The sequence below is a fragment of the Acomys minous genome (assembly GCF_964271855.1).
Source record: "Acomys minous genome assembly, chromosome: 4".
Classification (NCBI taxonomy): domain Eukaryota; kingdom Metazoa; phylum Chordata; class Mammalia; order Rodentia; family Muridae; genus Acomys; species Acomys minous.
This window is the reverse complement of record NC_140486.1, coordinates 16,913,711-16,927,778: the sequence shown is the minus strand read 5'-3', so window position 1 is coordinate 16,927,778 and position 14,068 is coordinate 16,913,711. Positions and strand designations below refer to the sequence as shown.

The 14,068-nt window shown below is 36.6% G+C and overlaps 1 protein-coding gene across 2 annotated transcripts in view; it reads right to left on the bottom strand.

Annotated features, from left to right (window-relative positions):
- DCC (DCC netrin 1 receptor) overlaps positions 1-14,068 on the bottom strand; it is a 1,088,923-nt gene that overhangs the window by 186,703 nt on the left and 888,152 nt on the right. For both annotated transcript variants that reach the window (XM_084780514.1, XM_084780515.1), the window contains exon 13: positions 2,076-2,217. In XM_084780514.1, the coding sequence (XP_084636640.1) occupies positions 2,076-2,217 (142 nt within the window). The remainder of the gene's footprint in view (positions 1-2,075; positions 2,218-14,068) is intronic.

The following is a 14,068-nucleotide window of genomic DNA, read 5'->3' as shown; positions in this document are numbered from 1 at the left end:
GACACTTTGAACAATGTTAGTATCGTTACAATTTTGAGGATTTTACAAAGACATTAAATTTATTTCTATTATTAGAAGTTAATAGGTTGTTGATGATCAAGTGTGGGAAATTATAGTTTTGAAACTATGTATTTATGTATTTAGGTGTGAATATGACAAGGAGTGGTGGACCTTGAATGCATTTATAAAGATATGTGTGTACAAGTGTATCCATCCATGTGTGCATGGTATATTTGCAGGTGTCTAGATTAGAAGTTTACAGCACATATCTTATATTGACCCTTTTTTTGGAGGATGCTCTCACTTAGCCTAGAACTAACTAATTGATTATGCTATTTGATCACTGAGCTAGAGAGATTTCCTTGACTATGCTTACACTTTCAGGCCCTATGGCTAGTGTTACCATTGGTATGGCTCCACTCGTGGCCTGATTTTTTTTTTTATGTGAGGGCTATGTGCCCAGTCTTGGATACTTGAAGTTGTACACCAAGTGCTTGACACAGTGAGCCAGGACATGACTTTGCATGATTAATCTTCACTGTTAACTTGACTCAAATTGGAATCATTCAAAAGACACACCTCTGGGAATGTCTTTGAGGAAATTGTCAGAGAGGAAGGCAGTCGTATCATGAAAGTGAGTGGTTCCTTTGCAAGGTCTAGAGCCCCAGAGAAGAAAAATAAAGTGAGTGGAATACCAGCGTAGAGCTCTTTCTCTCCCTCTGACTGCAGGTACAATGGGAGTCTCACATTCCTGTACCATATCCACTGATATGAGGCACTATGGTCTTCAAATATGAACCATAAGAAGTCCTTCCTTAAGTTCTTTTTGTTAAGCGTTTTGCCACATTGCTGCATCATCCCTAATTTGCTCATCATCTACTTCGAATGACTGTGGTGGACCATTACACTATGCTTTGTTTTCAGGGCTGTAGGCATGTCTCAAGTGAATCCTAGGCCAATAATATAGCCTTATTGCCATATCACATAAAGTAGTGATGAACAGGGAGAGAGCTTCTATTAGTACTCACAAGAGTTCTGCTTTGCAGGGACTTTCATTGAGCAATGCAGTAGTCAACCTCTTGTCCAATGACAGACGAGAGAAGCTAGGCATGTTCTATCCAGCTACTGATTATGGGACAAAATCATTTTTGCATGACTTCCCAGAGCCATTTCATGAAACACTGCAAGCTTTGTACTTGTTCCAAAGTCATGGCCATCAAGTTCAATAATATGTCACCATTTTTATAAGAAAATATCTCCCTGCTCCTCCCTCACTTCCCTTGTTCACTCATTCTTGCACTCCTAAACACACATCTTCACAGAGATAACTTCAGAAGACTTTCCTAAGTCTATTTAGGAAGAACTTACTTAGACTAACATATAGGAAGATTACAAAACTATAAGAAAATGCCTTACTTTTCATTTTATAAAATAAAAACGGATACCTTTAATCCCAGCATTCGGGAGGCAGAGGAAGACGGATCTCTGTTATTTGAGGCCAGCCTAGTCTACAAAGAGAGTCCAGACCAACCAAAGCTACACAGAGAAACCATGTCTCAAAACAAAACCAAAACCAAAAACAATATTCAACCCAGTTTTTATAAATATTAACCTCCTGTGAATTCCACTAATATTTCTACAAAAGTAGACTTGTGAGTTGATAGAAAGTATAAGACTCTTCCTCTTCAGTCCCTCTTCTAAGTTCCCACTTGACATTTGTGTTGAGAGTGGGACTACAATGAGTAAAAATAGAGAGCCGCTTCACTAGAAGTCTTAAAAATTGTTAACTAAAAAGTTAAAAGATATTAGGCAATAGGAGTTGCTGAGTCATCAAGTATGAGAAGGAACAGAAAATTTTCTATGATACACTTATTAAGATGATAGAGGGGAAATGGGTAGCAAAAGCATTACAGAGCATATAAAGCTAAAAATATAAAGGTTATTCTTGTTCAGGCCAATAAATGTCAGCTGCTAGGAAAAAAAAAGTCGATGTTCCTTTGAAGTGAGAGTATATTTTATTCCTAAAGCATTTAATTCATCAAAAGCTTGCCAGACTGCACTGCGTGAACACTGACCTGTGAACAGGTACCAGAGGTTATTTGGTTCCAGTGTTTCCATCTCACCCCTGCGGGTAGTCTTTCTGTGTCGAATTTTATAGCCAGTAATAAATCCATTTTGTGTTCCTGATGGAGGAGGAAACCAGCTTACTTTGATACTCTGTAAAATAAAAAAAAAATGTAAATTAAGACATCGAAGGGAGAAGGACAACTGAGCAGGGTCAGAGAAGTAACTCAAGTACAAGTGTGAAGAAAACAGAGAAGCAAGCATTGTAAGGCACAGCCTCTAAGGTAAATCCTTTCCTACCATCTGAGAGCATTCCTAACTGTTTTATGTTAGTACCAATGAATACAATTTATTTGACTGATTACATGCAATATCATGTTTCCCTTGCAAGCACCATTAAAATGATAATAAAAGATTCTAAATAGCAAAGGCCACTAAAAGGCTGGAATAGGATATATCTCATGGGCTACACCAACAAGTTGGTGCAATCAGAGGCAGAGGAGAAAGCAAAGCTGAAGAACCTTTAAAAAATACTCCCTTAGAATGGCTAAGATAAAAAAAAAAAAACTCAAGTGACAGCACATGCTGGTGAGAATGTGGAGAAAGGGGAACACTCCTCCATTGCTGGTGGGAGTGCAAACTTGTACAACCACTTTGGATATCAATCTGGCACTTTCTCAGAAAATTGGGAATAGTTCTACCTCAAGACCCAGCCATCTAACTCCAGGGCATAGACCCGAAAGATGTTCCGCCATACAAAGGATATTTACTCAACTATGTTCATAGCAGCTTTATTCGTAATAACCAGAATCTGGAAATAACCTAGACGTCCCTCAACCAAAGAATGGATAAAGAGACTGGTACATTTACACAATGGAAAATTACTCAGCTATTAAAAACAAGGAAATCTTGAGATTTTCAGGCAAATGGATGGAACTAGAAATGGTCATCTTGAGTGAGGTAACCCAGACCCAGAAAGACATGCATGGTATATACTCACCTATAAGCAGACATTAGCCATAAACACACTACAAACTACTGTAGCACACTACAATACACAGACATAAGGAAGCTAAATAACAAGGAGGACTCTTGGGAGAGTGCTTAATTCTTATTCAGAAGGGAAATAAAATACACACTGGAAGTGGTTCAAGAAAGGGAGCCTACCTAGAGGTCTCTGACAAATCCACCCATCAGGGAGGGGATTCAAGGAGATGCTGAGACTTACAGCCAAACTGTGTGGAGCAGGGGAGTCTTATGGAAGAGTTGGGATCAGGGCAAAAGGTCATGGAGGGAGACAAGAGCTCCACAAGGAGACCAATGGAACCAACAAATCTGGCCAGGAGGAGGTCAGATGATAGGGGAGGAGGGCTCCTCTTTTCTGAGGACTAGAGGAGGGGGTCGGGGGAAAAGGGAGGAAGCGTGGACCAGGAGGGGCTACAATCAGGATGTTAAGTTAACAAATCAAAAAATGTTAATGAAAACCAAGCTAGATTACGTTTGCAACTCATCCAATTCTGAGTCCTTTTGCTTCCTATACACCTTGACTATGCTACTGAGGCATGCCACGGAGAAGGGAGATGACTTGGAAAGCTTGAATATTTGCTAGACTGCAGATTCTTACATCTAGGAAGCTAGTCCACTAACTCTCACTGAGTGGAATAGCAGGGAGCTCAAAGCTCAGAGTTGCTGAGTTCAAAGGCCACAGATTCAGATAAGAGGCACACCAGTGAGTAGGGCTGTAGGAAAGGTAGTCAGGTCAAAGATGTGAGGCATCCATATTTTCTTTTCTCATCCAGTACACAGGGGGCCTTGAGTTAGCGAGGGGCAATATCAGCTAAGCCTTCCTGACAGAAAAGAACTTTGAACTAGATAAGAACAAAACAAACAAACAAACAAACAAAACAGCCTGAGTTCCCAACAGTGAAACCTCAACTTAACAAGTCCCACCCAGGGACCAGAGCTTGCCCTTTGCAAATTAGAGTTTTAGAAATTCATTTCAATATGTACTGATAGTTTCATAAGACCAGTATCAGCAAAGTATTTGAGACACACACACACACACACACACACACACACACACACACATACATTAAATAAATAAATAAATAAATAAAATAAAGGAAGACATGCACAACAAGGTGACCTGAGAGAAACAATAATAATATACATAAACAAACCCTTAAAAATATAAAATCATACATCAAAAATCCAAGAGAAAATGCTGATCCTGAGTGTAATGAAAACACATGTAGATTGAGATAGTAACTAAGTCTGAAAAATATGACAGCAAAAATGAAAAATTCTACAGATACATTAGAAGATAAATGAAAATATATGTTTCAAATTTAAGAAAGGAAAAGGACTGTAATGAACTGTAGAGAAAGGACCAGAAACTGGGAGTTCAGTTCATAATCCCCAACCTCTAAAATGCAAATAGAGATAATGGAAAAGAAACAAAATATGAGATAGAAAATTAGAAAGAAAAAAAAAGATCCTAAATAAAGTCACTCAGCTTTCCAATAAAAGCCTAGCCTTCAAGGGATGGAAGAATTTGGGACTAGGTTAAAGGGGAACATGAAATATTTAAGAGAACAAATTTTTTAAAATCACATTAAAATAGTAGTTGTATTTCATCCCCATTAGAGGTGGCTAGGAACAAGAGATTCCAGAGTAAGAGACAGAGTGGACAGGCCCCATAAAATAGACCTAGAAGAACGCCATTGGCATTCTCAGAGAGCACTGGAAGTGAGGAAACAGTGCAGAAAATTCTGGGTGTAAATTTCAATGTAGCTCTGTATCATGGGATAAATAAGCAAAATAAAGGGGTGAGGCCAGGAGGGTATAGTAACACGTGCTTCTCTAAGTGCACCACATGAATAATTCCAATGTGTGTGGCCTCAGAGACACTTATTTGTGTCTCCTTTATCAGAAAACTATTAAGAGCCTGTTGTAGGGAAATGAGAACCCGGTGGAAGAGACTTGAAATCTCGGTAATCTGAACTAAAAATCTGGAAGTCTCAGCAAGAGTACAAGGAAGATTGGTAAATAAAGAAAAATTGGTTGATGACTTTATTTGGAGATGGAAGGAGGGCAACACTTAGGTAGAGGGATGGAGGAAGAATAAAGAACTGCAAGGCCACGTGGAAACACTCTATATGCTTAAAGCACACATACAATACTAGTACGCCCATTTTTATCTCTTGGGATGAAAATGTTCAACCCGTGAGCCATGGACTATCTAACAAAAGCCCCAGTACTAGTCATGGGCACCCTTCCTTTAAGCCATTAGTGAGAAAAGTCCTACAGATCTCCAAAACAACGTATGTAAGCTTTTCTGGTTGTCCTCGGCATGAAGTGTGACGCCACCACACACTGTACACACTGGGCTTGGAACACTCCAGCTGGAACTTGCCTGGAAACTTCCTCCTTGAGGACTAGATACCATTTCATCTGAGGATGTTATGCAAGCTGCCAGGGGAGAAAGACATTTGAAAGCCCTAATTACTACAGTAATGCTACCCAACTAGCATAGGAAGATAGCCCCAATAATCCAATTTTGGCCCCCAATATATCTCGGGGGTAACCAATAGCCACCTGATTGGACTTGGGAGCCACTCAATCAGAGAAAATCCGTGCCCTGCACTGTAAGACAATTGAACTTCCTGTAGCTGGTGAGACATGAATTCTTGTGTCTAACCTACTACTGGCATGTTCTTACTCCTATGTACTTCCCAACTGCTTACTAAGTACCTATTATTCCATCTGTAGATAAGTGTAGCTCTTATCTTGTGCAGGATATTTCTTGCCAACTTGACTCAAGCTAAATTCATTTGAGAGCAAGGAACCTCAGTTAAAATATCTCTATAAGATTGGGCTGTAGGTAAGCCTATATGGCATTTTCTTAAATAGGGATTCATGGGGAGAGGGCCCAGCCAATTGTGAGTGCTGGTAGTTCTGACTTCTATAGGAAATCAGGTTGAACAAGTCATGGAGAGCAAGCCACTAATCAGCATCTATACATACCTCTGTATCGGCACCTGCCTCCAGGTTCCTCCCCTGTTTGAGTTCCTGCCCTGACTTCCTTCTATGATGAGCAGTGATGTGTAAGTGTAAGCCAAATAAGCCATTTCCTCCTCAACTTGGTACGGTCATTAGTGTTTCATCACAGCAATAGTAACCCTAATTAAGGAATGCCTCATCAAAGAAGTTTCTTTTTTAAATGAATGGAGACCATTACAGAAATCTATAATTGGTAAAAATGTGGGGGCCCAGTCTAAACTAAAACCTCTACAGGATTTACACCCTGGGTTCAGGAACATCACATAAGAGAGGAAGAAATGTTGTAGGAGCCTGAGGAATAGGATGCCGGCTATGAGAGAGTGTCTTCTATATATGATGGTGAACTGAACCTTTGATGGGGTAGGGCACATGAAGGCTACGTTAGTCAGTTGAAGAAAAGATGTACATGTTTTCTCTTTACTATCACTTTATCCATACACACAATAAAACCACTTTGGAGGGTTCTGTGGATGCTTGCAATACCTAAAGCTATACAAGGGTACCACAACTGAGTAGTATTATCAGCACATTTCTTATGAGTATTTTTATTTTATTTTGTTTTATTTTTCATCTGAATCATGTCTTTCACTAACATTCTTCTTCTCCTCTCATATTCTGCCATTAACTTCTCTATGTTTTGTTCCATGCAACCACTTGACACCTCTCATACTTTTGTGGGCAATCATAGAAAAAAGATTGGTTTAGTTTTCCTAATAAAATGTAAGTTCTCAGTCTTATCATTGGTGTGGTAAATACTAATACTATGTTCCTGTCTTGCAATTTTTTGATTGTTGTTCCATGTTGTTGATACCCCAACCATTTCTATCTATCTAAAACTGTATTATTGGTATGAATAATTTATACTTTTAATACTAGTCGAAGGATTATACATGTATGTACCATTATACGTTCATTAATCTTTTATTTTTAAATCTATTTCTAGCAACCATCTCTCCTAGAATGTGTTAATTGAATGAATGAAGAGAACATTTACATTTAAAAAATAAAAAATATAGAACATAAAGAATTGATCAGATGAAAGATATTCCTTATAAAATTCTGATTATTGAATAAAAGTAAAAGTAAAACAAAGTTAAAAGTAATTCTGATAGTTTTAGGAACAGATTTGGACTGTACTTGGCTTCAAGGCAACCAGGGATTAAAAGAAAAGTAAACAGGCAGTTCAAAGTCTCAAAACATAAAAGGTGTCATCTTTAAGCAAGATAAGACTATAGATGTTACCAGTGTAAGGGGGTCCAGGGAGCACCACCACATGTCTTGCCCTGTTGAGTGCTTTTCCCAACTCCACTCCTCTCTTTTCTTTGCCTTCTGAATTATATAGGAAGCAGCTTTCTCTGGTTTCCCTCTGTATAGAACAGCCTGAACTAATCTCACAGCAGACGGACTATAGGAAACAGGACACTAGAGCTGGTGCCCAGGCAGATGACCTAGTCATTCATCCCACTGGTTTCTTGTATAGATCATTTACTCTTATAAATGCCTGCTGGCCCTACTCAAGTCTCCCCTGAGAAGAAAGCCTGTAAACATTAATACCTGCCTTGATCATCTCTTAGTATCATGTTTTTTTAAAAAACTACTACTTGCTTATACTTTATTTAGTATGTGTGTTTTCAATAAGAGAATACTACTTTGATATAAAGTTTGATGTTTAGTTGTCACATTAAAAAATAATATATCTTGAAAAAAATCCGTTTTGATTAAATCCAAGAATAGCAAAACACTAGCTATGACAAAAAAATACAGATAATTGTATTGATACTTTGGGCATGATTACACATGACAACCAGGCATCTTTCACTGGTGATGGACATCTCCTGAAGCCCAATTTCATGCTTGTTACATGGATGAAAGCAGAAGTCAGAACTCTTCATGACTTCTTGGTCTTTGTTGTATGCTTCTTGGTGCTACTTAATTTTTAAAAATAGTAAACATGGGCTATTTTGACAACACTCAAATTATATTTTAAAGTAAACATTAAAAATGTTCTTTGGAGGCTGTAGAAGAAATGACAAGTTTTTAGAAAGAAGCTTGAGCAAGAGTCAAGGGATAGGCCCCTGAATCTGGGTCACAAGCCGGAGTCTTTCACCTCTTGATTGGAGCATGATAGCTAATGCAGGCATTGCTCTCCAGGGAGAGAAATAACCAAGATCACTTCCTCACTTCCAAAATGGCTGCTGCTCTAAACTCCTTGAATTCTTTTATACAAGGATATAACATCATGTGAAGGTAAAGTTCTTGGCTAAGTACTCTGATGATTAATGCTAGCAGTCAATTTTCATTATTTACCATATTTATTTTCTATAAGGCCTTGTGAAACCCCGATCCTATGTTCTGAAACATTGCTCCTAAAGAAAATATACATTTGGATTCCTTCCAGCCTCTGATTACAGAACACATGCCAATTTGTCTATTACATGGCCTTCTCCTGCTTTTCTTTTAAGATACCTTATTTAATATTAATGGTTATTATTGATTTTCTATACCCAACCTAGCTTACTTAACACCTATTCTCTGCAAAGCACATCACTATCTTCTCATATTTAGAAACAATGAGCACATGCATGTACTACATTTAAGAGACACTAAAAATAAAATTACTACTAAAAACAGATAATAAAAATAAAAGGGCCAATTTTTAAAAAAGACATTCATTTCCAATGTGTGATTTGAAGGAATAAGGCAGCTTAGAAGCCAACAAAAATTTCACCATTATGCCTTATACCACAGAAGGATCATGAATATTAAAAGTACTGTGGTATTTTAGTGCATATTCACTTCACAGATATAGACTTTACAAATGGGTAATTTCAACCATTGTATTACAAATATATAAATTACAGCTGAAATATGCAAAACATTCACACAAATTTTAAATACAATATTTATATCATATAAACTATTCTTTGTAACTCTTGATCAACTTATTTAACATGTTAGACTATCTTTAAGTGAACATGAATTTATTGAGATTATTGATTCCCACAAATACACTAATATGACAGGTAGACTCCAGTACTCTAGGTATTCATTAACAGCATATTTAATCTACTCTAGACATGATAATGGTACACTCTCTACATAAAGTATGGATTTATTGTCCTGATAATTTATAAGCCGCAGTTCATTGTTTTATCTCTTGTCCTGTCATATAAACTACATTGTAAAGTGGTTAAGTAACTTAAAATCATGCATCCTGTAATTGATGAGACAGTATTGAGGCTGAAATTCTGTGATTCTAAAGCTGGTGTTTCATTACAATTTAATATTGCCTTCAGAGGAAGTTCACAAAGTTAAGAATCTTGTTCATTTAGTCATTACTCACTCACAATATTTCCATGGGATGAAGCAAAACTCAAGCCATGGCTTATCCAGTCTGACAGAAGAAAGACACATAAATTATGAAAGGCTGAGTGCCAGGAAATAAAGAGGATTGTCTTAGAGGCACAAGATAAAAAGATTAATTGCATCTCATAAGTCTTATATGGTCAAGAAACACTTTACTAAAAGTTCATCACTCAAGTTTGAGCAGAACTTTATGAAGAGGATGGAAGGAAATTTAATATATAGGGAAATAATAATAAGGTCAAAATGCTGTAACAATATACAGCCATCATGTCATGGAATACCTGAAGGCTATAGCACATGGAATCTATAGGATGACAAAATGTTAAAGATATGTTTAAAAATGCCTAAGAATTTCTCAATAATACAAAGGCATGGGCTTGGATCAGCATTTGACTTCAATACACACATTCTCACCCCTCTACTTATCTACAGCTGCCTGCTCCTAGCACATGTTTTTATATATGAATGTGTTCTTCGCTAAAAGTATTTGAGTCACTAGCAAGAAATACTAGACTTTTAAAAGAGAAGACTCATATTGATAGTCATCTAAAGTGTTTGGTTTTCAACATTCCAGTAGTAAAAACATATACTTCTAACAATTTACAATTACCCTGTGGAGGCTACTTCAATTAATGTTTACCTGGAGATTGCCATGTAGCTAAACTGGAAGATTTTCTAACTGTTGAGTTCAGTGTTCTTATTTTATACTTACAGAACCATAGTGCCCTTCTTTGGCAGTTTAGTCACCTAAATTCTTCTATGAAGATAATTGAAAAGAAAACAAGAAGACTGTGGAGATGTCTTAGTGGAAAAAGTATTCGCCTTGCAAGTATAAGGATCTGAGTTTGGATCCCTAGCACCTGCACAGGTGATGGATGACCATGACAGTCCACTTGTAATTCCAACTCATGAAAGATGGAAAATGTGGAACTCCAGAGTAAGATGACAAGTTGCATCTGTTGTATAAATGCATTTGGTGGTAAAGAATTAAGTTTATAATTCATTTAAAATGGTCTTCTAGACTATGTTTCTATACTTCCTCAGGCAATCTTGTCTAAATTGATGGCATGCTTTTTTTTTTTCTGTTTCATGGGCGTTATTAGTTAACAGCTTATTTTCCTTTCTGTCTAAATACATAAGAAAACAAGAAAAATAATGGATAAGCCCACCAACCCATGTTTACTCAGAAGCTCATGTTGTAAGACTCTATTCTTTACAAGCTTCGCTTTTAAATTCACAGCACATGGCAGACTGATGTTTGGCTTGTTCTCTCTATTCAGATGTTCAGAGGAGAGTGAGCCATTTGGAGCTCTGTTATACTCTCTCAGAAAATATTCAATTATCTTATTATGGTGACGTCTGACTAGACCTCCCGTAGAAGTAACTGGAAAGTATCACTTGAAAAGAACTGAGAATGCCCTTGCTGGAATGAAACATGGATCTGGGAATTCTGCGGTTAGTTTGAAATCAATTCTAGATTGTACATTTTTTCTCTTACTTGGATCAGCTGTGTCTCACATTTGACAATGAGGATAAACTCTCTGTATTCATTTAGTAATGCTTAAAAATGTCTGTATAGATGAAACTCTGAGATGTACAGGAGCCTCTGAAATGATCAGTTGAATTCTGGTCTCAAACTTGCATATTCATTCTATACAATAAACATTCAAAATCTATTTAATGAGTAATGCCAATGTTAAGAAAAGACCACATTCTACGCACAGATGTACAGACTATATTTCAGGCCTTCTTAATTTGTATACCCCATGTATAGAAAACACCATTGGCTGCTCTGTTTAGCATTGTGTTCTTAACTTTTATTTAGAAAAAGAGATAGCACTATTGTGCTGTCAAAAAGACTATTCACCAAGAATAGTAACACAGATGAATAGGAGACGTTCTAGTCTGCTTTGAGGTTTTCAGAAACGTGTTAAGTACTAATGAGGACCATTTGCCCGATATTGTCATCGTATGCCACAGGTTCTGGTATGCATCCTGTCCTGATTCTTTGAAATGTGGCTTAGAAAAGTTTTGTATTGCAAAGTACAACACTTTATACCATTTTAGTCTTACTTTATGGAATGCACTGGAGAGTATATGCCACTGTTGACACGTACTAAAGTACAGTGAAAATAAGTGAAAGTTTTCAAATACCAGGTTCCTCCAAGACACGTTCTTTCATATTTTGGATTTTGCAAACCTAAAAATAAGTGAGTGAATAAGAGGCTGAATTACTTTTACGGAATCTCAATTTGATCTTCAGATCTTCAATACCAGAATTACATTGACGATCTATGCTAATTCATTGAAATGTGTGAAGAGATGCTTCTTTAATGTGCAATTTTGCCACAGTCTGATTGGTTGTCCAGAAATACTTTACTGATTTCCAAACACTGGTACTCAGATATGAACATGAATAGCTCCCTTTATTGGAATAAAAATAAGTTAATCTTTCCTGCCACCTAAGCTGTCTTAAAAAAACCGTACAATTATATCAGTATTTGTAAACTGATATATAATATGACTAGGAATACAGAATATGCTGCATGGGAGAGAGAGCAAAAGACAGAACAAAAATCAAATAAGTAAGGTCCGTACAAGTGTAACTCCTTTTGGCCTTAAGATACTTGACTGAAAATATCATTTTCCACCTGATGTTTTGCTATTCATCATCTAGTAGCCAGCCCTGGTTTATTCTGAGCCCCAAAATGGGAAACACAATTTTAGGAGGTATTCACATTTTGACAAAATCCCATTACAATAAAGCAATGTTGTTGCTCTCTAGAGTTCATGATACAGTGAACTTATGTGTAATCATTTTAGGATTTGTCAGTATCAATAGATATTATCCTACAGTGCTTAAGTCATTCCCTAGATGTAAAGTGAATGGTTAGGGATCCTCACTGATTCTTGGAGATCACTAAGTCTTTTTTTTCCCCAACTATTAATTTATACCAAACAAAGGCACTAAATACAACAAAATAAGCTTGGTATCAGAGTAAGGCTAAAAAACAGAAAAGCCTATCAAGGGAGTTGTGTGTCAAACTACACTCTCAAGAATACAGGACATATTTAATGTAAGACAAAAAATATTGGTTTCTTGCTCCTTTATGTTATTTTGTAATATTGAAACAGAGTTATGACTTGAGCAGCCAGGTGAATGACATCATAGTAGGCTCCTGATTTTACAAGATGGTTGGATATCCTTTTTAAAACAGAAATAAAGCTTCAATACTGATTATTTCACTTATTATATATAGCCATATAGATACAATGTCTTCAAAGTATTAGAACCATGTACTAAAATATTCATGTAATTGCAACTCATGTGTTTAAATCAACATTACTTGATTAGTTGCCTAGTGCCTGACCATATATAGATATATTACTGTTGTACTTTATACATCCATAAATTTAAAGTAATAAACCAGAAGAAATTATCAGAATTATTATCAGAATTCTTATAATCATTTGTAGCTAATGTTTGATGGAAAATATAATTGTCAACCAGTCTTTCCCTGTACAGAATTATGTCCGTTTGACTTTTGTGTGCAATATATTTAGACATGGCAATTATGTAGGGCTGAACACATGCAGTGAGGTCAATACTGAAGAAAGAAATAAGACTATATTATGAAATAATTTTCTCTTTAAAAACAGTGCAAATGGCTATTTAACAGAAGCATATATTCGAGCAAACTGTCAAATTAGCCCGTAAGTAATTAATCTCAGAAACCAGCAGGCGTTCCATCGAGGAGCAGCCATCTCAAAGACAAGACTTAACCATGTAATTACATGGGACATTACAATGTATTTATGAGGTCATTCGTTACAATGTACAGTAATTACAGAGTACTTACATAGCTATTTATGTCTCGTAAAATGAAGTGAGACTAAATATTTTAATTGTGTGAAGAAATATGGGAAAATATTTGAGTTTAAAATGTCACCTACGATTACAGGTCAGATTCCCATAATTCATCTCCACAGCTGACTGCCTCCAGAGACACGGATGTCTGATTGTGCTTTCTGCTAGAGATGGAGGGAGGAGACGTTTTGGTAAATATTCCATCTGAGGACTAATAAATGGAATCATTCTCTCCAGTTTTTATTTTCAGGCAATGCCAGCAGACAGCTGGCTCATGATGTAATTTACTCAGCGCTCCTTATAGCCAAACCGTAAATATCCAGGTGTCAATAGAGTTGCTGAATTAAAAGCAATGTTATATACAATGCCTTCACTGTATACGTCCAACCAGAAAAAAAATGAAAAAATCGTTGTCTATGCTTTCCATGGCAAGATTGGTATCTGCTTGATGTTCACAGGCCTATTTTCTAATACATAGGTCAAAATGCATTCTTATTTCTTATATAAGATGATGCTTCCTTTAGAATTTTGGGAGGTGTGTTGATGGATTTTATTACTTTCTATAAAGTCTTAAGGTAATTTTGGTCTATAGCTGGATGCTCTTTGTTAGGCTAGGAGATTAGTTTTAAAAGTCAACTCAAAAAGCTTTTAATTCTTGTTACAGGGGCAACAGCAGCAATGCATGCTTCATATGGAGAGCCATGTACC